At 35.4% G+C, this 27,707-nt stretch overlaps 2 protein-coding genes across 3 annotated transcripts in view; one reads left to right on the top strand and one right to left on the bottom strand.

Annotated features, from left to right (window-relative positions):
- Positions 1 to 11,393, bottom strand: part of HAT1 (histone acetyltransferase 1) — a 45,321-nt gene extending 33,928 nt beyond the window's left edge. The window contains exons 1-2 of one of the 2 annotated variants that reach the window (XM_019727432.3): positions 11,309 to 11,393; positions 9,018 to 9,122 (exon numbers count right to left, since the gene is read on the bottom strand). In XM_019727432.3, the coding sequence (XP_019582991.1) occupies positions 9,018 to 9,122; positions 11,309 to 11,315 (112 nt within the window). In that variant the 5' untranslated portion in view covers positions 11,316 to 11,393. Of the gene's footprint in view, positions 1 to 9,017; positions 9,123 to 11,136; positions 11,288 to 11,308 lie in introns of those variants that run through there. The other variant, XM_088794616.1, reaches the window with a different exon arrangement.
- Positions 1 to 27,707, top strand: part of SLC25A12 (solute carrier family 25 member 12) — a 161,587-nt gene that overhangs the window by 49,726 nt on the left and 84,154 nt on the right. The window lies entirely within an intron of this gene.

Raw genomic sequence — 27,707 nt, 5'->3', positions numbered from 1 at the left:
ATATGTTTAGACTCACTAACCTAAAAATTCCCACTACTGCATCTTTAATATTTAAAAATATTTGGAAGTCTCCAGAAATTATTAAAAATTAATTTTAAACTACTGCTTGTAATATAACATATAGGCTTTGGTAATGATGGGTAGAGACATGGATAGAGAAAAAGACAAGCAATTATAAAGTGTCATAAGCCTAGTTACAGTAACTATTTTTATAATTTAGATTGGCCTTCTTCAAATGCCCCTTTCATTCACATTAATGAGGTTTTACTATTTCAGCATGGAGTTTAGTCCACAGAAAATACGAACTAAAAGAAAAAGAAAGTGACAAGTTTTTTTTTTTAAAGTAAAACTCAAATAGCTTAAGACAAATATATAATTAAATATTTACTGTTTGGATTTGATTAGGTTTTAGGGATTATACATTGAGAAGATACCAAGGGCTATACTTGATAGAGATTAGAATGAACGTTATCTTCTTAAAAGAGGGTTTTTAAGGTAAAAAGTCCTAGGCCTAGACAAAACAAACAAGTGGTGCTAAGGACACAAAGAATAGGTCAGTCCTTTTAATAAATAAGGCACAAGTGCGAGTTTGCTATTCTCAAAACAACAACAAACAACCCTCAATACTTATACAACTATAGTAATTACTATGAAAGAAATTAAATCAAATTTCTAAATTTGCTTATTCTGGACATTTCATATAAATGGAATCATATAGTATGTGGCCTTTTGTGTCTGGCTTCTTTCACTTAATATGTTCTCAAGGTTGATGCATATTGAAACAATACCAGTAGCATTCCTTTTTGTGGCTGGATAATAATTCTACTGCATGGATATACCATATTTGTTCAACCATTCTTCAGTTAATGAACATTTGGGATGGTTCCACTTCGGAGCTATTTTGAACAATGCTATTGATATTCATGTACTGCAAGTTTTTGTGTGAATAATGTATGCCAACATTGGATATACTCTTCAGGAGCAGTCACACACAAGGTAATATGTTATTAACAATATTATTAGCTGTCACTTGAACATTTACTGTGCGCCAGGCAATTTGCTAAAAATTTCACACACACTATTGTAGTTAATCCTCACAAGAGCTACAGAACCTCCATTTTATAGCTGAATAATACAAAAAGGACACTGATTTGCTCAAAGTTACCAAGTTGGTAAGTAGCGGCGTTAAGGCCAAATCAATATAAACATGTACATGAAAACATGTACAAAGTACAAACTTTCTTCTGGATATCACAAACATTAAATCTTTTTAAGTTTTTCTACAGTAGAGTTATGTCAGCAAAGCAAAAGAGCAAGCAGCAACCCAAATGTAAAGACGTTGAAGAATGATGAAATAAATTATAAACACGAAATGGTTTATATAATCATAAAGCCATGTTATTGAGAAATATTTGGCAATATAGGCAAATGTTCACAATGCACAGTTAAGTGAATAGAACATGATACTGTGATCTTAATTTTATATAAGAGAAATAATGTAAATGAATATATACCTAAAAAACTAGAAGGAAACACCTCAAATTATAATACAGAAGTACTTATTCTGGGTGATGGAATTATGTGTCATTTTTATTTCTTATATTCTTCATTTTTCAAAATGTCTATAAAATATGTAATGTTCCAATAGAGAAATATGCAATATAAAAATCTGAAATAATTTAAATGAAGCACGAAAAATTTTCTTCCCAGGAAAACCTATGTCACTCACATTTTTGGAAAAAAATGAAAAATCAGGGCCTGGAATACTAAATGGCACCTTACTGCAAACAGAGCATAGGACCAGCAATGAATGTACTTTTTGAATATACCCATATATATGTATAATTACACTTACATAAAGTTCTAAAACAGGCAGGCAGAACTAATTTTGGTGAAAGAAATGATCAGAACAGCAATCACCTTGCAGGGAGCAGGGACTGCATAGGAAGGAGCAAAGTTCTGTCCACTGAGAGGCCTGCTCTCATTAATGTTAGAGCCATACTCAACAGCAATGAGTTCACCTGCTCACCTAGCAGAATTTAGCTTCAAAACACCATTTTCCACTAAAAGAAACCAGGGCTCCTTGGAGAAATGGCTGTTTTCAGAGCCGTGGCAGAGAAAACAGATGAGCCCGCAACATCCTGTTGCAGAAAGTAATCAAAGTATGAAGTAATCAAATAATGAGGAGGACATGTGAAAAAGAACCAGCTTGAACTGGGCTCTCACTGGCCAAGTCAGGGATAACATGAACACCAAAATACATTAATAGTAACTGGTTACAATCAACTAAATAAAATAGAAAATAAATGAAAAAACTAGAAGTTTAATGAAAAACTGAATGGGGTGCAGTGAGATGTGCACCTCACTTCTGTGATATTCCTACCAAAGAAAGTATAATCTGAAATAAGCCATGAGTAAACATCAGACAAACACAAATTGAGGGACATACAAAATAAGAGCCTGTAATCTTCAAAATGGAAAGGTCATCAAAGTCAAGAGAGACAATTATTCCAATCTGAAGGAGACAAAAGAGACAGGAAACCAAATGTAAGTCCTGATTCTAAACCGGATCCCTTTGCTGTAAAGGGCATTTTGGGACAACTAAGGGAACTTGAATGGAGTCTGTGAATTAAATGGTGATAATGTACTAATATTAATTTCCTAATTTTGATGGTTATATTCTGGTTATGTAGGCTAACGTTCAAGTTCACAGGAAATATACACTAAAGTATATGTAGTGATGGTTCATCAAGTCAGCAATTTATTCTCAAATATTTCAGGGGAAAAAAGATTTTTGTATTTATCCTTCCAGCTTTTCCGTTAAGTTGGCAATTGTTTCAAAAACAAAACAAAACAAAGAGGAATGTAACCCACCATATCTGCTGCATGTCTCAACCCCCCAAAAATTGGGTTTTAAATTAAAATTTTAAAAAGCAGCTATTTTGGGGGTAAAAACGTGTGTTTCATTGTAGTATATAAATTGTACATCACTTTTTAAGAAGTAAAAATAAGTTATCTAACTTTATCCCGTCTATTCTTCCAGCTATCCCATTTCTCAACTCCACTTTACAGCAAAACTCTTCAAAAAAAAAAAAAAATCTATACTCCATTACTCTAATTCCTCTCCTCTTATTTATCTTAAACTACTATGAAGAGGTAGGTCCTATGACTCTATCACTTCTCTTGGAAAAAAATCATTAAATCACTAAATCCCAATAGTCCTTGTCACTAGAACTACCAGCAAATATTTGACAAAGTTGATTACTTCTTCCTTCTTCAAACACTTTCATCATTTGGCTCCCAGATCTTATCCTCCCAAGCTATGCTTCGCAGTCACAATGGCTTCCTTAATGTTCCCTGAACATGTCTAGCACATTCTGCACTTGCTCTTCTTTGGCTTGGTAGACTCATCTTTGAGCTACTTAAATGGCTCAAAGAGTCACTTCTTTTAGTATCTACTCAAATGTCACCTTAGCAGGACCCGATCACCCTATTATTTTCTCCATAACACATATCACAACTTGTCATGTATTTATGTCTGTTTCCCATAGCCAGAATGAAAGTTCCATGAAGAGAAGGACTATTTGTATACTGTTCTATTTCCAGAGCCCAGACAAATGCATGCAACATAGCACAGCTAAATAAGTGCTGAGTGAACTTAAAAATATAAAGATTATCTCAGTAGAATTTACAATACACTGTATTGTAAAAATAGGTTATATGGATTTTTAGTAGGATCTAATATACAAGAGAGTAGGAGGAAGGGCAAACATAATTATATAGGAAAAGATAGGAATGAGAAAGTGCAAGGAACCAATACAAAAATAAGATGACAAAACCAACAAACAATAAATGTAAAGGAGATAAACTGACCAGGTAAAAAAAAATTATACAATCAAATCCAAACATGTTTTCAATAAAAGATATACCTACAATGAAGATAGATACCTGTATGCTGATGTTGATAGAAGCATTACTCACAACAGGCAAACGGTGGAAAAAAACCCGTGTCCATCAACAGATGAATAAACAAAATGTGATATATATACATAATGGAATATTACTCAGCCATAAACTGGAATGAAAATCTGACAAATGCTACAATATGAAACACTAGCCAAGTGAAGGAAGTTGAAAACATTATGCTAAGTGAAATAAGCCACACACAAAAGTATAAATACTGTATGACTCCACTTAAACAAAATACCTAGAATAGGTAAATTCATAGAGACAGAAAGTAGATTAGAGGTTACAAGGGGCTGGAGGAAAAGGCAAGTGAGGAGTTAACAGTTTCTGTTTGGGGTGAAGAAAAAGTTTTGAAAGCCAATACTGGTGATGGTTGCACAACACTGTGAATGTAATTAATGCTACCTAACTGTACACTTAAAATGGTTAAAATGAAATACAGAAAAAAAGATTCACCCTTTCTCCAGTAACCTAACCCCCACAGCATCAAATCCCTGTGGGAAAAGTATGCCTGTCAATCACTCACACACAAAGTGAAAACAGCTTGCCATGGGAGGAAGAATCTTGGGATAAACCTTAGTGAAATTACTGGTATATGGTCGAGCTCAAGTTATCCCATGTGCCTAGCAGAGTGCCTGTCACACTGTAAGTTTCAACAAACATTTATCCAGAGAAGGTGGGAGGGAGATAGGACAGGGGGGGCTGAAGAGAAAGAGGGAGGGAAGAAGGAAAGCTGGTTTAAAGAAAGCAAGTTACTGCTATTGATTGTAAAAGGATTAGAATAACCAAATAACTCAGTCAATTTTAGCTGTCATATATGTGTAGAACTTCAATTAAGTGGATTTTGATGTGGGGAAAAAATATATACTAAAAATTATTCTTTATAGTTTGCTCCACACACTATTAATAAAAATAGAAAAATAGAATGGAAGTGGAGATCCCATTTATAATAGCAATAAAATATGTGAAATACCTAGGAATAAACAAGAAACATTTATTTTCTATAAAGTTTAAAACTCTACAGATAGACATGAAAAGGCCCAAATAAATAGGAAGTATTCTTGCTATTAGAAGACTCCATAAGAATGTTGATATAAAGATGTTGATTGTCTTAAATTGAACGTAAAATTAATTAAGACCTCAATTTAAAAAAAAAAAATCAATAAATAATCATTTTGGAATTTCATAAAATGTTTATGTAGAAGAATAAACATTAGCAAAAACTTAGGAAAACTCTTAGAGTAATGAGTGAGACATAGTCACATCATACATTTGTCACATTTATTCTAACAGTACACCAATGACTCAGGGACAAAAGTAAACCAAAGATATGATATGTTAGTATGATAAAAGAGAAATTTTAAATCATTAATGAAAAGACAACAAATTGGCAGGTGGATAATTGGCTAGCTCATCTGGAAAAGCATAAAGCTGGATTCCTATCTCTTAACTTATATCAAGATTCAAAGGTTTCAATTTAAAAAAATTTTTTCAAAGAAATGAATTTCTTTATAATCTTAGAGTGGGAGTAGCCTTTTTATAAGACATGATGAAAACTCATAAAAAGAAATTTCCCTAGATAAAAAGTTTCAGCTTCTATATAAGAAACCGAAAGTCAAAACTATGAAAAAAATATCTGCAATATATGACCAAAAAGGGGCTGATTCTCTTAGAATATAAAGGATACACTTCTCTTAGAATTAGAAATCAACTTTAATTATCAAATCAAAAAATGGTCAAAAACACAGTAAAAAAAAAGCCCAGAAAATCAAATGTTGTCAAGGATGTGGAAAAACTGGAACTTTTGTGTACCACTGGTGGAAATGTAAAATGAAGCAGCCACTATGGAAAAGGAGGTTCCTCCAAAAATTAAAAATAGAATTACTACATGATCCAGCAATTCCACTTCTAGGTATATACCCAAAAGAATTCAAAGCAGCATCTTGAAGAGATGTATTTACACCTCCATACTCACAGCAACCTTAGTCACAAGAGCCAAGAGGAGGAAGAACCCCAAATATCCATCAACAGATGAATGGATAAACAAAATGTGGCATATACATACAATGGAATATTATTCAGACTTAAAAGGAAAGAAATCCTGTCACATGCTATAACATGGATGAACCTTGAGGATATTATATTAAGTGAAATAAGGCAGTCACAAAAGGACAAATACTGTATGATTCCACTCATATGAGGTATCCACAATAGTCAAATTCTAGAAACAGAAAGTAAAATGGTGATTGCCAGAGGCTGGGTGGAAGGGGCCCAAAATAGGGAGTAATTTAATGGGTAATTTCAATTTTGCAAGATGAAAAAGTTCTGAAGATCTGTTGCACAACAATGTGAGTATAATAACACTACTGAACTATACACACAAAAATGGCAAAGATGGTAAATTTTATGTTACGTTTTTTACTAGAAATTTTTTTAAAAGTCTACTGTGAGGAGAACACAGTCAATTCATATAAGACATCAAAATGACCAAAAGTAAAAAGCAAAACTGCTTAATCTCACTAATAAACAAAATGCAAATTAGGGCCGGACGGTGGCTCACGCAGTTAGAGCTCCACGCTCCTAACTCCGAAGGCTACCTGTTTGAATCGAATCCCACATGGGCCAGTGGGCTCTCAACCACAAGGTTGCCGGTTCAATTCCTCAAGTCCCGCAAGGGATGGTGGGCAGCGCCCCCTTCAACTAGCAATGGAAACTGGACCTGGAGCTGAGCTGCGCACCCTCCACAACTAAGACTGAAAGGACAACAACTTGACTTGGGGAAAAAAGGCCTGGAAATACACACTGTTCCCCAATAAAGTCCTGTTCCCCTTCCCCAATAAAATCTTTAAAAAAAAAAGCAAATTAGAACACGAAATCATTTTTACTCATCAGAAGGGCAGGGTGTTGTTTTTTTGGAATGACAATATGCAACACTGACCAGGGTATAGGTAAAAAGGCAATCTCAAAAAACTCTGGTGTAAATACAGGTACCTTTTTGGAAGGTAATTTGGCAATTGCTACTAAAGTAAAATATGTTCATGTCTCTTTGATCTGGCATAGTGGTTCTCAAACAGGGGCAACTTTACTCATCACCTCAGGGGATACTTGGCAATATCAGAAGACATTTTCGGTTGTTGCAACTGGAGGATAATGTTACTGTCATCCAGTGAGTGGAGACTAGGGACACTGCTAAACATCCTACAATGAATGCATAGAATAACAAAGAAATATCTAACCCAAACAAAGAACTACCTAACTCAAAATGTCAATAGTGCTGAAGTTGAGAAACTCTGATCTAGCATTTCAATTTCTAGTCATACATTCCATCGAACAATCACACTAGTGGTAAAATAAACACAAGGATTCTTTTTAATAGCAGGAGGAATAGTCCCCCAATAGGGAATACTTAAACAAGTTATGATATAGTTATAGTATATTACATAATTTAAAAGAATAAGGTAGATCTATATGTAGTTATAGAGAATGATACTCAAGACACTGTTAAGATAAATAACAAAATAGCCTTACAACAGGATCCTGGTTTTTGAAAAACAATGTCTGCACAAGGGAAAAAAATCTGCATCAGTATTATCTTTGTAGTGAGGGGTCAGGGGACCATTAATTTATATGTCATCTTCTTTGCATTTGTTTTGTTTCTACTGTTTAAATAATAATAGCTAACATTTACTAGGAATTTCTAAAAGTCAAGTTGTTTAAGCACTTGAGTTTAACCCATCTTTCATCTTTACTATTAACTCCATTTTAAAGATAAGGAAACTAAGGCATGAAAAATGATGGAACCAGAATTTATATGCATATAAACAACTTTATTGAGGTATAATTTATATACCATAAAACTCACTTGTTTTAAGTGTATAATTCAATGACTTTTAGTAAATTTAAAATTACGCAACCATTGCCACAATCTAATTTTAAAATATTGCCATGGCCCCCTAAAGAAATCTCATGCTCATCTACAATCATTCTGTTCCCACCCTCAGCCCCAGGCAGCCACTAATCTACCTTCTGTCTCTAGATTTGGCTTTTCCAAACATTTCGTATAAATGGAATCATACAGTATGTGGGGGTTTTTTTGTCTGGTTTCTTTCACTAGAATGTTCTGAGGTTCATCCATGTTGTGGCATTAGCCAACATTCATTCCTTTTTACTGTCAAATAGTATTCCATCATACAGATATACTTACCATACTTTGTTTATCCATTTACCAGTCAATGGGTATCTGGGTTGTTTCCATTTTTTGGCTATTGTGAATGCTGCTGCTACCGTGCTTCCCCGAAAATAAGACCTAGCTGGACAATCAGCTCTAATGTGTCTTTTGGAGCAAAAATTAATATAAGACCCGGTCTTATTTTAAGACCGGGTCTTATCTAACATAATATAAGACAGTGTCTTATATTAATTTGTCTTACATTAATTTTTGCTCCAAAAGATGCAGAAGAGTTGTCTGGCTAGGTCTTATTTTTGGGGAAACAGGGTATGAACATTCACGTATGAGTTTTTTTTTAAGGATATGTGTTTTCATTTCTCTTCGGTAGATACCGAAGAATAGATTTGCTGGGTCATATAATAAATTCATGTTTCTACGATTTTAAGAACTTGCCAGACTGTTTTCCAAAGTAGTTGCATCATTTTACATTCCTATCAGCATGAGTGCTTTCCACATCCTCACCGACGCTTATTGTCTATGATTTTTATAAGGAAAAAGGGTAAATATTTTTAAGAGGCTGAGACCACTGATTCCTGTCACTTTTTGTTACACTGTACTTCATATATATACATATGTATATATATATATATACATATACATATATCTGTATATATAGATATAAACTCTGCCACCTCTCAAACATCTACCCACTCCATGACATAAACCAAGACTGAATAAAATCTGAATGTGTTCAATAAATGGAGAAAACTATATTTACATAAACAATTGCTCTTACATAAAATTCGACTTCAAATTTTAAAAGAAAGACTATATATACACACACAGTACATAAATAAATACCACTTAAAAATGGCATACATACCTAATTTTAGTTCAATTGCTGTGTTGGTGTTACATTTATACTCTGCCAGTTTCTTCTCCACTGCACTCTTATATTCAACCAAAAATTTCTCCATAGCACCAAATCCTAGGAGAAAAAGGTTTTTAAAATGTCAGGTTGCAAGAGGTTTAAGTTGTCAAACCTAAAAGTAGGGTTCTTATCAGAATTGGAATAAAGGTAAAATTTAAAGCATTTTAATAGATCATGAAAGCACAAGTCATTCTCCACATATTCCTAAATAAAATGTACATTGTCTAAGTGCCTCATTATAACACAGACAAAACATCACTTCTGAGATAAAGGCTTATGAACTAGGCCTGCTTTACATAAATGAGTAAACCTGAAAATTAACATTACAGACTACCGACATCTCTAAATATTTAATACTAATATAAATTACCTGCTAGGATTCATACCTACCTATATAGCCGTTCTAAAAAAATATATAAAAAGGATGCCACTGTTCCACTAAGAAATAAAGTGAGAATGTCCTTTGATAATTACAGTAGCATTTCATTTCTAATACTGGAAAAATGCTATCCAGAGTACTTCTAGACCAACTATTAAAAAACCATCAACTGATAATGCATAGCTTATTTCAAGAAGGACACAAAGAAACTGGTAACTATGGTTACCTTTAGGATAAGAGAACGAATGGGGACAGGGTTAGAAAAGAAATTTTTCACTATATCAAATTTTTTTTTTTTTTTTTTTTTTTTTACCACCATCTATGTGTAGTCATAAACTATTCCAGCCTACTGGAATAACGAAGTGGTTTTAAAATGTGGCTAGCCATCAATATACATAACAAATAATTAACAACGGAAGAAGTCATTATCAAGAGGAACTTTCAAGCAAAGAGGGTAATAAATCTGATGAAATTCTCGTAAACATAAAAATTAGTAAAAACTGAGGCGAAAAAGTCATAAGCAAAAACAAAAGTGGTACAATCACATGCCATAAACTTCAATAAGTGGTTAAAACACACATACACAGAAAATGGGGAACACTTGAGGCTGTATAGATCAATGATTTGGAGTCAGAGTTAGAATTCCCGCATTCAAATCCAGTCTTCATTTATTTACTTGATCTGTGAACTAGAGCACGTTACTTGACTTTTCTGACCCTAATCTATTAAACTAAGACAACAGAACCCACCTGGAGGAATTTATGTATAATCTAAGCAACAAGATTTAACTTCTGAAATCATATATGAGCTTAATCCCCACAATTCTGTAACACAAGCAAATACTCTACCAGCTCCATTTCATATTCAAAACCTCAGGCTTAGATTTATTTGCTTAAAGACACCCAACTAAGTGGAGCTGAGATTCGAATTCAGGTGTGATTCTTATTATACACCTTCTGCAATACAGGTGTCCCACCTCTTTTATAGTAGCACTGTACCCCAAGATCCTACAGCTCTTCCTTAAACATCTGCAGAGCTCATGCTGTATAGCCTGTCTATCCAGCACATCTGTAAGTGTAGTGAAACTACTGTGAAGGCACTGGGAAAGAAAAGAAACACAAACGGTCCACATCAAAGGACATGGAACTGGGGGTAAAATACAGTATATACTCACATCAAAACAGTCTTTATACATGTACAAAATAATGGCAATTATTAGTTACTAAATGTTGTAAACTGAAGAGACTCAATAAAGAGCAGAATAGAATGACAATTATACTGTAGTAGACACACTCTAAAAGAGTTTAGATGATGAAAGCACGTGAGAACCTCTTTCTCACAGGAAACCTAAATAGATCCTAGGATCTAAAGTGTGGAAGATTAAGATGACGACGAAGTCAGTCAAGATTCAAGTGAGAGCCGTACTGCAGGGCAACAGGGTAGTGGAAGGCGGAGGGAGCTCTGGAACAGGAGGATCTGAATATTAAAATCAGCTGGCGGGAACAGAACCTGACTAGTGTAGCTGAGGCAGCAGTGGGCAGAAGCACCGAGAAGAGAAACAGGCCTCAAAGCATCTGGCACTTTCCAAGTCCAAATCCCGACGCTTTTCCCTGGCCTCTACGTCCCTCCGCAGGGGCCAAGTTCTTCGCCTGAGGCGCAGAACCCCAAGCAGTTGGGGGCGGGGGCACAAACCTCTGCCGACCAGGAGCTGCGCTGAGAGTTCCGCACTTCCAGGCTGAAGCAGGCCTTCTGGAACCCAGGCTAGAGTCCGAAAGTTCCAGGAGGGCACTGTCACCACCGTCTCGGCGTTCTTTCCCAAACCTGCCCGCCCCCTCCCCCTGGTAAACTTTTCCCGGGAACTTACCCGCCATTTCCGAGCTGCGAGCACCCGGGGCTGAGGAAGGACGAATCAACCCGCGCGCTCCCTGGCCGGAAGTGAGCTCACTGTCTGACGCATTCCCCCGCCCACCAATCAGAGGAGGAGGTTCGAGGCGCGGGGTGGCGGAAGCAGCTCCAGAGGCGGGGCGAACACCTCCGGGAATGCTCGGACTGTTGCCTTAGCCACGGCGGGTGCGGTCTGCCGTTTCGCAGGCCTGAACTACAGGAGGAGGCCGCAAAAGGCACCTTGTGTGTTGAGACGCTCGCTGCCCCTGGGAAAGTTTCTTTGGGATTGATTTGAATAATATACATACCTTATGGCTGTTTTCTATTCCGCTCTAACGATGTTTTGGAGACTGATAGAAAAACTTAAACCTGTGGCATGGACGGTGGATCGAAACACCTGAGCTCTAATTTAAAATGTAGAAACTGAGTTGCGGTTGCAGGAGAAATTTTCACTTATTTTATTAGTTTCTATTTTTGCTGTCAATACTTCATTTTTCTTTTTCTCTCATGGGTTTTTGTTTGTTTGTTTTTAACTGTATACCGTGTGATACCGTATCAGTTTAGGTATTCTGCTTTTACTCTTAAGAGTACTAAGCAACCAACCATTTAGTGCACCTAAATTGTTACGTAGTACCTCAAGGGGCCTGATTTGGTCCTACAGGTCTCAATTCCTAGTAGCCTGAACCACATCACAATGTCGTTTGGGGCCATTGGGCTGGCTACTATTTAGTAACTGTTCTAACTATTTGTTCCAGGGGGTAAGCTATTTTTTTTTTTTTTGTATCCACAAATATTCCCACAATGTTGTCCATACACTAGAATATCTTGTCTCAATAAATGTTGCTTAATAGGTTTTACAATGATGCTAGAGCTAAAATGGACCCTTGAGATGATGGAACTAATACACCCTTCATTTTAGAGATGAGGAAACTAAAGCCCAGAAAAGAGAGGCTGCCCAAGGCACACTCAGTATACAGCCTATGCAAGAGTCCAGTTCTCCAATACCCCAGTTTTTGTTCCACTACATGGAGATGGCCCCCCTGAATATAAAGATCAGAAAAGGTACTGAGAATGCTCAGGTCCTTTTCCTTTAGCCTTAATAAAACACCAGAAATTGTGATCATAATGTGTTAAGAAGAAAACTGAAATTAATGCTGTAATCAATGACATTATGGATCAAAAAAGGAAAACAATTTTTTGTAATTGTTTTTTTCTCAAAATGGCTAGACTTACCATTTCTTTCCAAAACCACCTTATCTGTAGATAAGTCAATTGCTGACAAGCAATTATCCTTATAAGAAATCAAGGAAATTTTTCTTAACTGTAGCAAATCTGAAACAGATTAGTCCTGTGACTTTATGGTTAGTTGTAGGAAAGAAATATGGTGAAACCTACATGTGATAAATATGAATAAAAAATAAGATGAATATGAATAAGAAATATGATGGAACATCTGTGACTAGCATTTAGTATGATCAGCTTGCAAAATTGAGGTTACATTTTTAAATTATCATAACTGTTCACACATTTATTAAAATATCATAGAATATATGTTTAGATACAGTTTACCTAAAAGATAAAGAATGGCTTCTTTCACAAAAGTAAAATTACCAAAAAGGCAAATGTATTCCCTTTTTTTCTAGGGTTTTCCCCTCTCTTTTTAAATTTATATTTTATCTTGTTCTGAAGGGGATTCAGGAAGTGAATGTTACCGCCATGGAATAAAATATCTACAAAAAGGAATGTGCTGTTCTTATATATATGGAAGAGGCAGCATAGTGGTGTGGAAAGTTCAAGTCTTACTAATTTTAGTTCTACTTCTTGATTGTGTGACCTTTTTTCATCTATTAAGTGGAGATAATATCTTCAGTTACCACACTGGTTGTTGTGAAAATCAAATGGAACAATATTTCTGAAAGAGGTTTGTAAACTGTAAAATTTTACGTTACTATGAGGTGGTATTAGTATAATAACATTTATTCTGGAATACATGGCCTGGAAAAGGCTTTTTTCTTCAGAGAAAAAGGCTATGTTACATTACTAGCAATGAACTAACAACCATACGTTTGCTATAAATTCAAGAGCATAGCATCTAGTAAGTTTTGCCATTCTGTCTTGAAACCTTCAGAAGGGATTTAAAAAAAGAAATGGCATGGAAATACAGTCATCAGAAAGTAGAGGTAGGAAATCTGAGATCTAAAAGAAAAATGTAGGCACTTGATGTGTCGTTATATCAAAATATGTAGTACCGCTCTACAGACAATAATAGCTAGTTAACTCATTTGTTTAGCTCATAGTGCTAATGCTATGGGGGTGGAGTAGGAGTTTCAGAGCTCCTAGAACAGTTATCCAGAATCCCCTATCCAGCTAGATGACTGCCATAGGGGATAAAAGAAAGAAAATAAAAACAGACTAGCTCACATTGAAAACTACTGTTAGAGGAATAACTTAAAGACACACATTACCAACAGTCTGCACATTCCATTTTTTTAACTCTCATATACTACCCATAGGTGTATAAACTAGTACTTTTTGAGAAGCAATTGAGCAATTTTAACAAATTAAACAGAATTTTCAATTTGTATATCTTTTGAGCTAACGGTTCCACTTATAAGCATTTGTCCTACAAAAGTATTTACACGAGAATGCAAAGATATGTCAACAAAAATGTTCAATGAAGCATTAATTTTACTAGAAAATTGGAAGTAGCCTAAACATTCATCAAAAGGATCTGGCTAATATATACTGACTTGGGAAAATATCTACTACATAATAGGTTTTAAAAAATTATACATTATAATGTTATTTTATTTGTATAAAAAAGTGCATTTGGATATAAACATAGAAAACATTTGAAAGCATACCTAACAAGTTTAACTGTGGCTGCCTCTAGGAGGGGGATTTGGAGATGGAGATTAATAAGGGATTTTTAAAAATTACTGTTGCTTCTTTTAATGAGGATGTGTTGGCTTCTTTCATAATTAGAAACTTATCCATCATTTTGGAGTTTTTTAGACATGGTTGCTAACTCCTTACCCTCTTCTTTACATTCTATAAATTATGATACATACAGAATCAAAGAGAAGCAGCTTAATTGAAAAAAAGGAACAGTTCATTAAAAATTAATATTTCTAGTTTTGCATTCTGTCATTATTTATAAGCAAAGAATAGTCACAATGAGGGGAAAGCACTGTAATTGCTTATACTTGGTTACAAAATGACCATCGAATATGCCTGCTTTACTTTTTGAAACTATAATTAATAAGAATGGCATTAAATGTGTATGTATACTTCAGGCGAATAGTACAATAACGCCCATGATATTTCAAATTCCATAGTTAAAATGCTATTTCAAACATTAATACCTTTGTCAGTTCTAGCCAAAAAAAAAAAAATGCCCATTACTCCCGTTTTAAATGTTTCTGCTGTTGTTTTATGTCATTTCTAATGTGGAAGAACTTCAGGGTAGGGGGAGGAAGAAGAAAACTTTATCAAAGTTATTTAGATATTAAAGAAATTAAGCTAAAAAGTGGTGAAAATTATGACTAGAAATATTCACTCTAAACTGATAAATTGTTTCAGTGATTCTGCCTTTTTAATTTTTGATTGTGATAAAACACATCACATAATATTGACCATCTTAATCATTTTTTAAGCATGTGGTTCAGTAGTGTTAATAATGTTCATATTGTTGTGAAAGCTGTCATTTTAATTAATTTATTATTATTATTATTATTTATTTCAAGGAGGGTGCATCTCAAAACGGCCCATGTGGTGATCAAACCAGCAACCTTGGTGTTATGAGCACCACGCTATAACCAACTGAGCTAACCGGCCACCCCAAAGCTGTCATTTAAATGGGTTGGTTTTCAGCCAACTCCTTTGTAAACCGATTTAGCCATATCGCTATGCACAGCAAGACTCTTAACTTCCTATGCTGTGGACACAAAGTGAGGAGCTTTTATACCAGCTGTATAATGCTGTTAAGTATTTAATTCAAGAATTATAGGATTATAAAATGTTTAAAGAACTATAAAATAAAATTTAGCTTTATGGTAGCGTTTCTTCTAAATTTTTTTACAAATCAGAATTTTAAGGGAATATACATATGTGTGTATGTATATTATATGTGTGTATATATATACATATGTATATGCATATAGATATATATATGTACATATATATACATATATACATTTCAACAAGTCACTGTGCAAATTTGTAAAATTAAAAGAATTCTTTCTGAAAATTTTGCTAAAGGGAATCCAGAACTTAAGTTTGTCATTAATCTCATCAATACAAGGCTGTCAATGAATCCCTTTGCCAATCTCTTGAATGAGCTAAGAGGAAGAAAGGGTCAGGCCAACTGACCTCTTTGTTAAATACATAGAGGTAAGAAGGGTGTATCGGTAGCATTAGGATGCATTTAAAGAATAAAAGGTTTACTTTTTTATATCTTTGTAAAATCAAATTTTGTTATATACGAGGAACTTTATGTTACTATAGGTATACTGTTATTTTTTTATATAGTTTAAGAGAAACTAAGGTACTTTGAGTAATATAGAAACAGGAATTTTAGAGCAAATTGATTTTAGAAATCAGGTAATCTAGTCATTGTCATACTTTTTTATTTGGTATACAAATACATAAAATTTTTGTTCACGTTACCTTAAAAATATGTATCTAATATATGTTGACTACTGTAAATTCCTATATTAAATATTACTATCATTAACTTATTATTTTTGAGACAAAAAAAGAATATGAATACTCATTATTAATATATTTTCTACTCCAGTCCATCACCTGCGCTTCCCTGAAGATCTCTGACTTAATCCTACCCTCTTGCTTGAGGTTTCTCAGCAAGTAACTGATAGAGCTGAGCGTGTGACCCAAGTCTCTCAATTAGGTCCTATGTTTTTCCACTTTTCCCTTTCTTGCTGTAGAAAGGGTTCATTTCCCTCATGAAATCCTTTACTTTGGAGAGATAGTCACTGTATCTGGCACATGGTTGACACTTACTAAATGTTTGTTAAATAACTTTGCAGTAATACCATCAAGAACACAATTTCTCCCCCAAACAACTAAATTTCCAGTTTTGTTAAAGCACTTCATGGTTCTTGGGCCTGGAAATTGCTAGTTTCTTTGCTTTAAAACATCCTTGAGCATGTGATTAGAATCAAAGAGATTAAATCACCTCATTCACGTTTAACTAATTACTACCAACATGTGTGTGACACAGGCCGTTCCTTCTTATTAAATTGTTCTTTGGTTGTCACCAGGGAGTAGCCTTGTCCTAGAGCGGGTAATCAACACAATTGCCAGACATGCTCTTTTGCCAGAGTAAATTTATCCTTGGCATAACGGCTCCAAAGACAAGATTCTCTAGGCCACAGGGGTATTCTTGTAGACAAGCCCAAATCACCAGTAGCTCTGGCTTTCCCAGATAATTTTAACTCAGATTAAGTTCTAGTTTTCTTATAGAGCTCTAAGAAAGCCTAGCTAGTTCTTATCAGAAGCTTACCTTCCTCCTCTATACCTCCTTCTCTATTCTTCAATCAGTTAAACACCTAAGCATTCAAACACTAACTGTAAGCTGCTATCTCCCCAAACCTAGGTCCTATTTGGAATATACTTACAGAGTTGAAGAGAGGTATTGGGTAAGTGGTACAGTGGATATAATAGCATCTTTCCTCCTTTTCTCCCTGGCTTTCCATGACAAATAGGAACGAGCCCTTGCTGTACCCTGCAGCAGCCCTACATTTCATCTCAAGTGAGGCTTTTATACTCTTCTCTCACGTCTCTCCAGTTGGCTTCACTGAGCCTGCTGTATCTGGGGCCTGCTGTGTTCACTCACCAACGTAGCCCTGCTTATCACAGAAGGATTGCCTCACTTTCTGATCTGTCCTCCCAGGGGATAATCATGAATCATGACCTTCTCCACTCTTAAGCTTATTTACCTCTTATTGACATCTCCTTCAAGGCTGGAGCTATGTTATTTTCATCCTTGAGTTCTTAGTTGAAGTGAGAACAAATTTTTTACTAACATTTACTGAAGATTTTTATTCAGATTAACTGTATTAAATACATTAATATTTAAGCTTGTCCATATCCTCTCTTCTTTGGCCCACTCTCAGATTTGTTTCTCTCTCTCCCCTCTCTGCCTGGCCCTTAAGGACAATTCCTATGTAAATGGAATTATCTACTTACTAGAATACTGGGTTATATTCTCATTTTATAAAATCTTATCTAAAAATCTAATGTTAACGTTAAAAATACATCTAATATTCCCATTTAAGAACAAATACTTGGAGAAATGAAAACTTCCACTTAAAAACAACTGTAAGAATAATTTCAAGGGGTTTCTAAAATATGTTAAAAATATCAACAAATAATTATAACATTTTGTTTTATGTAAGTTTTGTTAAGCCAGAATCATAAGAAAGACCAGGAAGAAATTTTCTTTTTCAAAAAATTGTGGTTGCATATTTACATTGTCCTTGGGTATGTAGAAGCCTTGCTGAGCTAACTTTGTGTTTCTTTCATTTGGTAAAGATTTTTGCTATTTTTTTTTCCTTTTCAAGTTCTTTTATTCTCAGATTTTGAACTTCACACTGTTCTTTTGAGTAAAATGAACAGAAGGACTATATCAGGGAGACGAAAAATGTTCAATTCATTCAAATAGTATCAGTATGATTTAATTATCTTAGGTTTTGCTTTGCTTTCTGTTAAAATAAATTACATAGTATGTTTGAATGCCAGGCAGCAATTGTATTTACTATTAGAAGATTTAATTGTATATGAGCCCATCCATACCTAAGCACAAATGAAAATTGCATAGTTATGTTTTGTACATTCATTCATTAAAGGTAGATAAATACTTATCTAAATCATCACTGTGGAATATAAGAACAATAGCTATAATTTGAAATGTCATTCTTTGGTGAGCCTTACTTTATTTTTCTGCTATCTAGTTCACATATCTTTTCCATTGGGATCATATAGGGTAGAGATTTTTTTAAAAAGAATAGCAATAAACTTTTTATCTTTTACCAGTCTTGGGTTAAGAAGGGGTTAGGCTATTCCTAAGTATGAGATCACTATGCCACAAATAATTGCAGGAGATTCTTACCCTGCTCCAGTGTCCTAAATATTCCAATGTGGGAGGAAGAATATAAATTAGAGTCCTTGTACAGATATTACCAAAGATGCTACAGAAATTGGAGTTAGAGATAGAATAGGTTAAAGTAGATGACTTCACATCAGGTATACCTAAAGGAATCTTCGCTAGAGGGTTCAAAGGCATGCTCTCTGAAACATCTGTGCTATTAACAATTATGTGTATGGACTGCCTGCAAACTGGAATGATTGCTGATAATGGAAAAAGTCAAGCATAATATGTACTCAATTTTTAATGGAAAAGGGAGGAACTGAGAGATCACACTCTGTTCAGTCTTCTTTGAAATACTATGGCATTAATCTTTGAAAAACAACAACCGAAGAAATCCCCAAAACAAAAGAACATAATTAATAAGTACATAGAGGGTGGCCAAGTATCCATCATCCAACACGGATTCATGAAAAGCAATCTTGTTAAACAAAACTTCTTTTACTTGTTAAAACAAATATATGACAAAAAGAAGTATAATAGTCATTAAGTTATACCATCATTGCTGATCTTATGCAAAACATCCAGGTTTGTGTAATATTAATATATTCAGGTTACTCGTACAATTGTACTTGCCATATACATATAATTTCAAGTTCTGATTCATTCATTTAACATTATATCATAAATTGCACACTACTCTTACTTTTCATATGACCAAGTTGCTAAGGAATCTGAACTTGCTGGGGGTATGTATAAACATAAAATATTTTACATGTCTCTAGTCACTGCTCCCACTGTACCATGTTGAATACCCTCTCCTCCTGGGCCAATTCCTCATCTTCTAAGTTATTCAAAGTCCAACGGGGCCTACTTTAAAACTTCGGGTTTTAAAACCTCCTCCATTTTCTGGCCAGACTTGTAGCCACAGGGACCTGAACTGAGTAGAACATAGTCAAGTTTTCACTCCTTCTCCCTCTCCAAACCCCTAAATATTGGGCTGGGGCAAGTGTCTTGATTTAGGATACGTTTTTTCCTTTTGAAGGCTAACTCTTCTGGTGTTGGGGGCTAGAAGTAAGAACAGAAGAGAAATGAATCCTGTTATTTAACTATTCTTTGTTCTGGTCATCTCTGCTTTTCCAGATGACATTGACTGCCACTGATGCTCTTACTGCCTCTCACATAGCATGCATTTACCTTTCTTCAGTGAGCTGGAAGGGGCCTCCACATTGTACTAATTCTCTGACAAGGAAACTCTGGGTCATTGCTACTGTTGTCTCCTTTATTAGTAGGCTCCCATTCTGGGTGGAACACTGCAAAAAGCAGTTCAAGCCCCAGTATCTTTCTGGTGTCACCTGACCTATAAGAAATTCATGTATGGCAAGCTCTTGGGTAGCAATCAATGTCCCCAACACAATGGACACGTGGTCCTATTAGCTAGTGTATCATCATAGGACGATGACATTTAAAATGTTAGCCAATGCTAATGCTCTTCATAAAAGGTGGGGGTGGGTTTGAACTGAGGGTAATATAAAGTGTAGCTGCTGTTGAACCCCCTTTCTGTAGGTGGCCTAAGTTGAGAATCTTAACTTCCTTTTTCAACCCTACATTGCATATCCCCTTATGCCTCTAAGCACCTTGACTGGGTCTAATTCTTCATCTAGTGCAGTGCTTCTACCTTAATTCCCAAATGATCTGAGTCCTCTAAGGACTTGTCTTTGTTGGGGTGGCTATCTTTATTGAGTTGCCTCAGTCAAGTTTCAAACATAGTTATCTTTGTCTCATTGTACAGCAGCAACCTAACTTGCCCTTTGTGTTTGAGATTAACCCCCACATGGCTGTGGTGATCCTTTTCTGCCTTTAGTTCTACAGCTTGAGGAGACCAAAATGGCCAGGGGGCAATCTCAGTTTCCAATTCATTAGAGCATTGATGCTGTTTCCTGATGGAAGCATTCCTTCCATGGATACAGGACCTCAAAATCATGAGCCCAAGGTTGTAAGGAAGGGAGTCAAAAATTTCTTCAGTGACCCCTTTGGAGGGAGCCATTTTCACCTCCTCCTCTTCGTTCATGGATCTGTTCTGACTACAGGATATATATAATCTTTTTATCTCCAATGTTCTGATATTTCATAATGTGCCTTCACATTGAAACGTTTTTATTCATTGGTCTGGTTACATGGAGGACACTTTGAAACTCAAAGCTCATCTTTAGGATATGGAAAATTCTCTGATTTCTTTGATATTTCCCCCCATCATTTTAAATCTCTGTTTTCTCTGGACCTCCTACTAGTCAATTATTGGGCCCCCAGGATTAGTTCTCTATATTTAAATATTTTTCCTTCTTTTCTGTATATATTGCTCTACTTTCTGAGAGATTTCTCACATTCTTATTACAATCCTTTTACTAACCTTTTTAGTACAATTTAATAGCTCTATTAACTCTTTGAAAGTTGCTTGATGAAGAGAAGAGATTTAAAAAGCACTGAAGGGAATGGAAAACACAGGACCAGGTGGCTATTTGGAAGTGAGGAGTAAGAAAGTCTGGTACCCAATTTTTAGGCCTCAGCAACTAAGGCAATGGTAATGATCTTCACTTAAGAAATATAAGAGGACTAATTGTCTTTACATAAGAGGACTAATGGCTAGTGGTAGAGTGACTGGCTAGAAATAATCAATAAACATTTGATTAGTACCTACATAGCTAATGTCAGCGTTAGGAAATAAGTATTAGGACTGCAATATGGATGAAGAAGGAAGGATAAGGTGATAAGACATACTCTGGAAGGAACACAGGGAAGTGGTGAATTCAAGTGATGCATTATTATTTCTGTAAAACCTGCTGTGTATCTCCCAGCTTGAATGATTTTTTCTTTTTTCTAAACTTGTATTGCATAAATTTGCCACACAGTTGAGTATATGCATTAATTAGTGATTTTACCTGTGTTTTATTTCCCCAATGCATTGTAAGAGCTTTATAGAGAGGGATAATTAATGTTCACTTCATATTTCCTGCGTATAGATGTCAATAATAAGGCACGTACTATACCTAAGAGATGGATTAGAACTTCATAACCTCATGTAATTTTACATGATGAAATGCCCTAAGACCCCTTCAAGGTTCTCTAGTATGTTTAAGCAAAGGGGGATTTATCTCATCTGCTACTGAGATCTTGTTTCTCTGTGATCCATGCCCATCTTTACCCCTCGTTTATCTCTTAGGTTACACTCACTTAGCTATTGCCACCTAGCACTATGAGCCTACCGTCTGTGATAAATAATGTTGCTGCTACTGCCACATGGATCTCAGTGCAGGGGTGATATGAGGAACGCTACACTTCCCATCACTGCACTTTACTTTTCTCCTATACCATCAACACAAAACTTGTTCACATTTATTGAAGGGTTGGGGGTGATTAAAGGAAGTATAATTGCTGATTCCCTATTTTATTCCCCATCCCCATCCCGAACTGTCCCGGTAAACCCATCCATCCAGGATAATAGAAGAGCAAGGTAAGCAAACAATGACTGTTTCTGGGCTTCTTTCCAAGCAGTAATAGTGAGGGATGGTACAGACAAGAACACGCATATCTGTTACTCCATGATTTTTCCCCCCATGCTGGCTTGACCAGAAACAGAGAAGAAGTAGCAGGTCAGCATTACCCAGAAGCTTCATCCAAAGTGCAGACGATCATTAAATCTCCTATACAAAAATTTATTCTTATCCTTTGTGGCATCTTTTGCAATACAAAGACCTTATGGCATGAAGCAGACCTCTTACGCCTCAACTCTTACTTGCCGTTTATTTCATTTTCATATAGTTTTTCCTTATTACATTGTCATTACCTTAAGGTAATACCCTACTGTTAGGGAATGGAATATGCAGAGCACAACTTTGACTAAGACTTTTAACTGTTCTTGGTCAAATTCTTTTGTGTTCTCAACTTCTATCCTCTTCTGATTAAAAGAACGCCAATTGTTCCACAATGCTGCCCACTTTTCCTCCTTCCTCTACCCACTAGACCTCTTGGAGGTCTAACCCTCCTCAAGGTCTAGCTGATTCACACTGATTCTTTAGAACTTTCTAACTTAAACTTCCTGATTATTCTCTGCTTGGTACAATTTGATACTGGTTAATATTACATTATCCCTTTATGGTAATTTTTCAGAAGGAGTTTCTCTGTGGGCATCCCCCAGTTCCTAGCTTTCTTACCTTGTGGTTCATGGCCATCTCTTTTTTAACGAGCCCTTTCTTTAGGTTTCCCACTACAAACCTACCCCCCCTTTTTAGAAATTCCCTACTCAGTGGGGTTGATTTCATCCCGCAATCAGTTATCCTTCCTCCGAGAGGGCGATCCAGGGCCATAAGGACCCATTGCACAAATTTCCCACCAAAGTCTTGAGTTTCTTAGTCTAGATTTATACACTTGGTGCACTTCAGCAGGAGAGTTACAGATTCCAACTCTGGTACCTTCCAAAGTTTCTGTTATGCAAATATATTTCCACATCCTTCCTTTTGTTTTCCTGTGGGTAACTATTAGACCAAACACACATCACTCTCAAGGACATATAATTACTGTCTGAATCCATGTTAAGAAAAACACTTTTTCCCTCAATGTAATATAGTTTTCATAGATTCCTCTGCACATAATAGAGATATATTATTTGTCAAGCAGCTTGTTTCTTTTCCCTACTCTCCCACAATGCACACATGCCTATCAGTGTTTAAGAAACAAGTCTCATTACAATTTTTAGTCAAAGAACAGAATTATGTAACAATCTTTAGTAACCCAAAGACCCAGCACAATTTTCCCCAATGTTTTATGATGAAAAATTTCAAATGAATAGAAAAGTTGAAAACTTTTACAGTGAATTCCCAAATATCCCCAGTTAGGTATCACATTATCTATCTATCTATCTATCTATCTATCTATCTATCTATCTATCTATCTATATCTATCTATCTATCTATCCATCCATCCATCAATCTTTATTTCTTTTATGCATTTCAGAGTAAATTTAAGATACCAGTACTCTTCCTCTGAAATACTTCATATTATTAGCTAGAGTTCAATATATATTCACATATTTTTTTCTTTTGAGGAAAAACACACACACAATGAAATGTATGTATCTTAAGTGTACATTCCCTAAGCTTTGAGAAATGCATGCACCTGTAACCTAAACCCCTAGTAAGACATAGACTGTTACTGTCACTCTAGATAGTTCCCTCATGCTTTTCCCCAGCCATTTCCTCTCTCCCAGCATCCATGGTTCTGTTTTTTTCTACCATAGATTAGTTTTATTTTTTTCTAGGACTGTACATAAATGTAATCATACAATATATGCTCTTTTGTGCCATATAATTCCATGTAGGGCTTCTTTCACATAGCATATTTTAAAGACTCGTCAATGTTGTACATATCAGCAGCTTGCTCTTTTTATTGCTGAATAGTATTCCATTTGTTGACTAGTCCAGTGTTGTTTATCTATTTTCCTATTGACGGACAAATGGGCTAATTCCAGTTTTGGGTTTTATGAATAAAGTGGCCATGGACATTCTTGTACAAGTCACTTTATCCACATATATTTTTATTTCTCTTGGGGAAATACAGAAAGGTAGAATTTCTGGGTCATAGTGTGGGTGTATGTTTAGTTTCGTAAGAACCCGCTAGATCTTTTCCCCAAGCAATGATACCATTTTACATTCCCACTACAGCACATGGGAGCTCTGGTTGCTTCACATCGTTGCCAGCCTCGGGTGTCAGTCTTTTTAATTTTAGACTTTCTAGTGCGTGTGTAGTGCTATCTTTTTACTGTGATTAAATTTACATTTCTCTGATGACTGATGATGTGCAGTTCTTTATGTGCTTATATCTTCTTTTATGAAATGTTTGTTCAAGTCTTTTGCCCATTTTTAAACTAGGATGTTTACTGATCATTGAGTTAGGAGTTCTTTATATTCTGGATATCAGTTCTTTGTCATATATATGTTTTGCTAATTTTTCTTCCAGATTGCAGCTTGCCTATTCATTTCTTAACATTGGCTTTTGATGAGTAGAAAATTTTAATTTTAATGAAATCTAACATCAATTTCTTAATTATGGTTATTGCTTTTTATGTCCTGACTGAAAAACCTTTACCTCTGAAACAAGAAGATATTCTTTTATATGTTCTACTAAAAGCTTTATGATTTTAACTTTTGCATTTAGCTCTGTGATTTATATCAAATTAATTTTAGTATATGTTTTGAGGTAGAGGTTGAAGTTTATGTATTTTCCCATATGGATATCTACTTATTCCAGTGTCATTTGTTGAAAAGGCTTCCTGGCCCATTGAATTTCTTTGGCATCTTTGTTAGAAATCAAATGAATTTATAATTTTGTATCTACTTGTGGGGTCTCTGTTCTGTTCCATTGATCTATTTATCAATCCTTACGTCAGCCAGTATCACACTGTATAGTAAGTCTTTACTTAATGTCATTGATAGGTTCTTAGAAACTGCAACTTCAAGTGAAATGAGGTATAATGAAACCAATTTTACCGCAGGCTAATTGATGTAAACAAGTGTTAAGTTCCTGTGGCATATTTCTGGTCACAAAAACATCAAATTTCTAACTAAAGTCCCAAAACACTTCCAATGTTAAACATTGAAATCAATGTAAGCTATACATACATTAAAGAAAGTTGAATAAAAACAAATTAAGATCATTATTTTCCAACCCGTTTATCCCAGTTCAGGTCACAGGTGGCCAGAGCCTGTCCCAGCAGCTCAGGGCACAAGGGAGGGACCCACCCTGGACAAGACGTTGCATTTCCCCACACCCACACTCACTGAGACCGGGACAATGTAGTCACACCAATTCACCTGCTATGCACACCTTTGGAAAGTGGGAGGAAACCAGTCTCCAGAGAAAACCCACACAGACAGGGGGAGGACATGCAAACTCCACACTGTCTGTGTGGCCCTGCCTGGGAATTGATTTGTTTTTCTCATTAACATTATAACAAACGATGTTGAACAAAATTACATTATTCGAGAACTTACTGTGTTGATTTCTTTAGCTTAATAGTAAATCTTGAAGCCAGGTAGCATAAGTCCTCCAAGTTTGTTCTTTTTCAAGTATGCTTTGGATATTGTGGGGCCTTTGCTTATCTGAAAGCACAAAGTAAAGACAATTTTTCTTTCCTTTGGATCAGATTCAAAGCATCCTTCCTTATTGACCTCTAAGTAGAAGGGAGGCAAAAAACAGATCCAAGTAAATCTTCAGGGGTAGGGTAGTACAGCTGAAGGACTCCGCAGGATGTTTGTTTTCCCAGTTATATACATTTGATAGGAATGGGAACCGGTGACAAACCAGAGTTTTTACCCCATGATTATCTAAGCTGCCTCAGCCTTTGGCACATGCAAAAGGTTTTTGCATCATTCTTTCAGCTTTATTCATTTAAAAAAAATGAATCATAGCAGTTGCCACAGTAACATATTTTCCATACTTTGGGACTCATGCTACTTATTTTTCTTATATTTCCTATAACTGCAACAGTGAGTTTAGTACAAACACAAGGTACTCAATAAATGTTTATGAACTAAAACTTGGCTCATCCCAAATCATGACATTAGAGAATTAAAAGAAGCAGTAAAGCTCATATTGTTCAATTCTCCCTCTGATCATCAAGTTTCCCACTAAATACCAGCTTGTATATGACTAGTGTAGTGACAGGGCACTCACAGCCTTAAACATCTAGAACAGCTCATTCCATGAATTCCTCCCAAAATCCATTGAAAAGAAAACTAGCTGTTATTGCCTCCACGGGGAATAAAGAAGACTGTGGTCCAAAAATAGGATCACTGTCATCCTCATTACACAATTTATAAGACAGAGTCAGACTGTGAGGAAGAACAGTTTAGGATGACATAATGGCAGGAGTACAACTATTTCATCTGATTTTTGATACCCTACTCTTCCCTCTCCACCAAAATGAGAATTTATTTCAATTACAGCAAATGTTCATATTCAGGGAGTATAATACTTGTACAATATGGAGAACCCTTAAAATGTGTCATTTATCTAGTGTCTAACTATAAGTAGCTTGGGTTGAAATAATAATTTCTGATTTATTGATTTCCAGGTCAGTGTACCAACTATACATAATTTGCTCAAATTTGGACACTTAACCGTTCATAATTCTCCCCAGCCTACCCCCTGCCATTTCCCCATATATATTCTCAGCAAGGAAGGAGTTAAAAGCACAACTTACAAAATTTGTAAGTTTTTCAATATTTCAGTAAAATTTAAAGAACGATTTTAAGGTATAGGCCAAAATCAATATACACTTAAAAGTTCTAGATGTTCAAATATCCTTTGTATGTGTGTGTGTGTGTGTGTGTATATGTGTTTGTGTGGTGTCAGATCATGCTGTTTATTTCAAATATTTTAAGTGATCTTCCTCTTGATGGGAAGGATAAAATCTGGCTTATTCTTCATCATAGTGATGACCTGTGTACCTTTAATCCAGAGAGAGCTCCTCTCCTGGTTTAATTAGTCAGTGATATCCTAATGCTCCATTAAGTGTTGGTATACCACCTTGATTTACTTCTTGTAAGATGACATCCATAGTAGCTGTGTGGCATATGGAAACAGGAATAAAAATGTATTCATGTCAGTAAAATAATCAGAGGAGTCTAGAAGATAAACAGAAATGGTATGTTATTAAAGATGGAAGGAGGTCCAGGAGTTGTGGCAGAAGAGGCTCATTGGTAATTGCCTCTTGTTTTAATAATTATGTTTTAGTTTATTAGAGCATGAGGCATTAGTATAATTCTAACTTTCACCCACAAAGTGCCTAGCTGGTTTCAAATTAATATAATGTAAGCTGCCTGGGAATTGGAGACATATTTCTGTGGGTTTGCCTAGCAAGCGCCTACTTCGATTTTGCATCTGGGGGTAATATATTATTTTCATGGGCAACAACTTCACAAGCAAATTTAATTTCCCAGCACAGTCAAGCCATATATTGAATCTTTAATGAAACCAACTCTAAAACGTGACTACTAATGACGATGGATTTGCCTAGTCTCTTAGCCTTTGACTTCAAATTTTGCTTTCCGAAATGTCATTCTTTTTAGACTGCCTTAATTATCAAGTTTTCAACTTACAGTTGTTGTCCCACCATTTAAAAATTATTTCTTGTTTGCAAATAGCATTTGAAACTTAAAGAGTTATAAATTAGTCTGCTGGCATGTAATTTTAAAAAATCATGAAAAGTTTTGAA

The sequence above is a fragment of the Rhinolophus sinicus genome, chromosome 17 (genome assembly GCF_057876585.1).
Source record: "Rhinolophus sinicus isolate RSI-liver-muscle chromosome 17, RSI-T2T, whole genome shotgun sequence".
In the NCBI taxonomy this organism is placed as follows: domain Eukaryota; kingdom Metazoa; phylum Chordata; class Mammalia; order Chiroptera; family Rhinolophidae; genus Rhinolophus; species Rhinolophus sinicus.
This window is presented reverse-complemented; position numbering and strand designations above follow the sequence as displayed.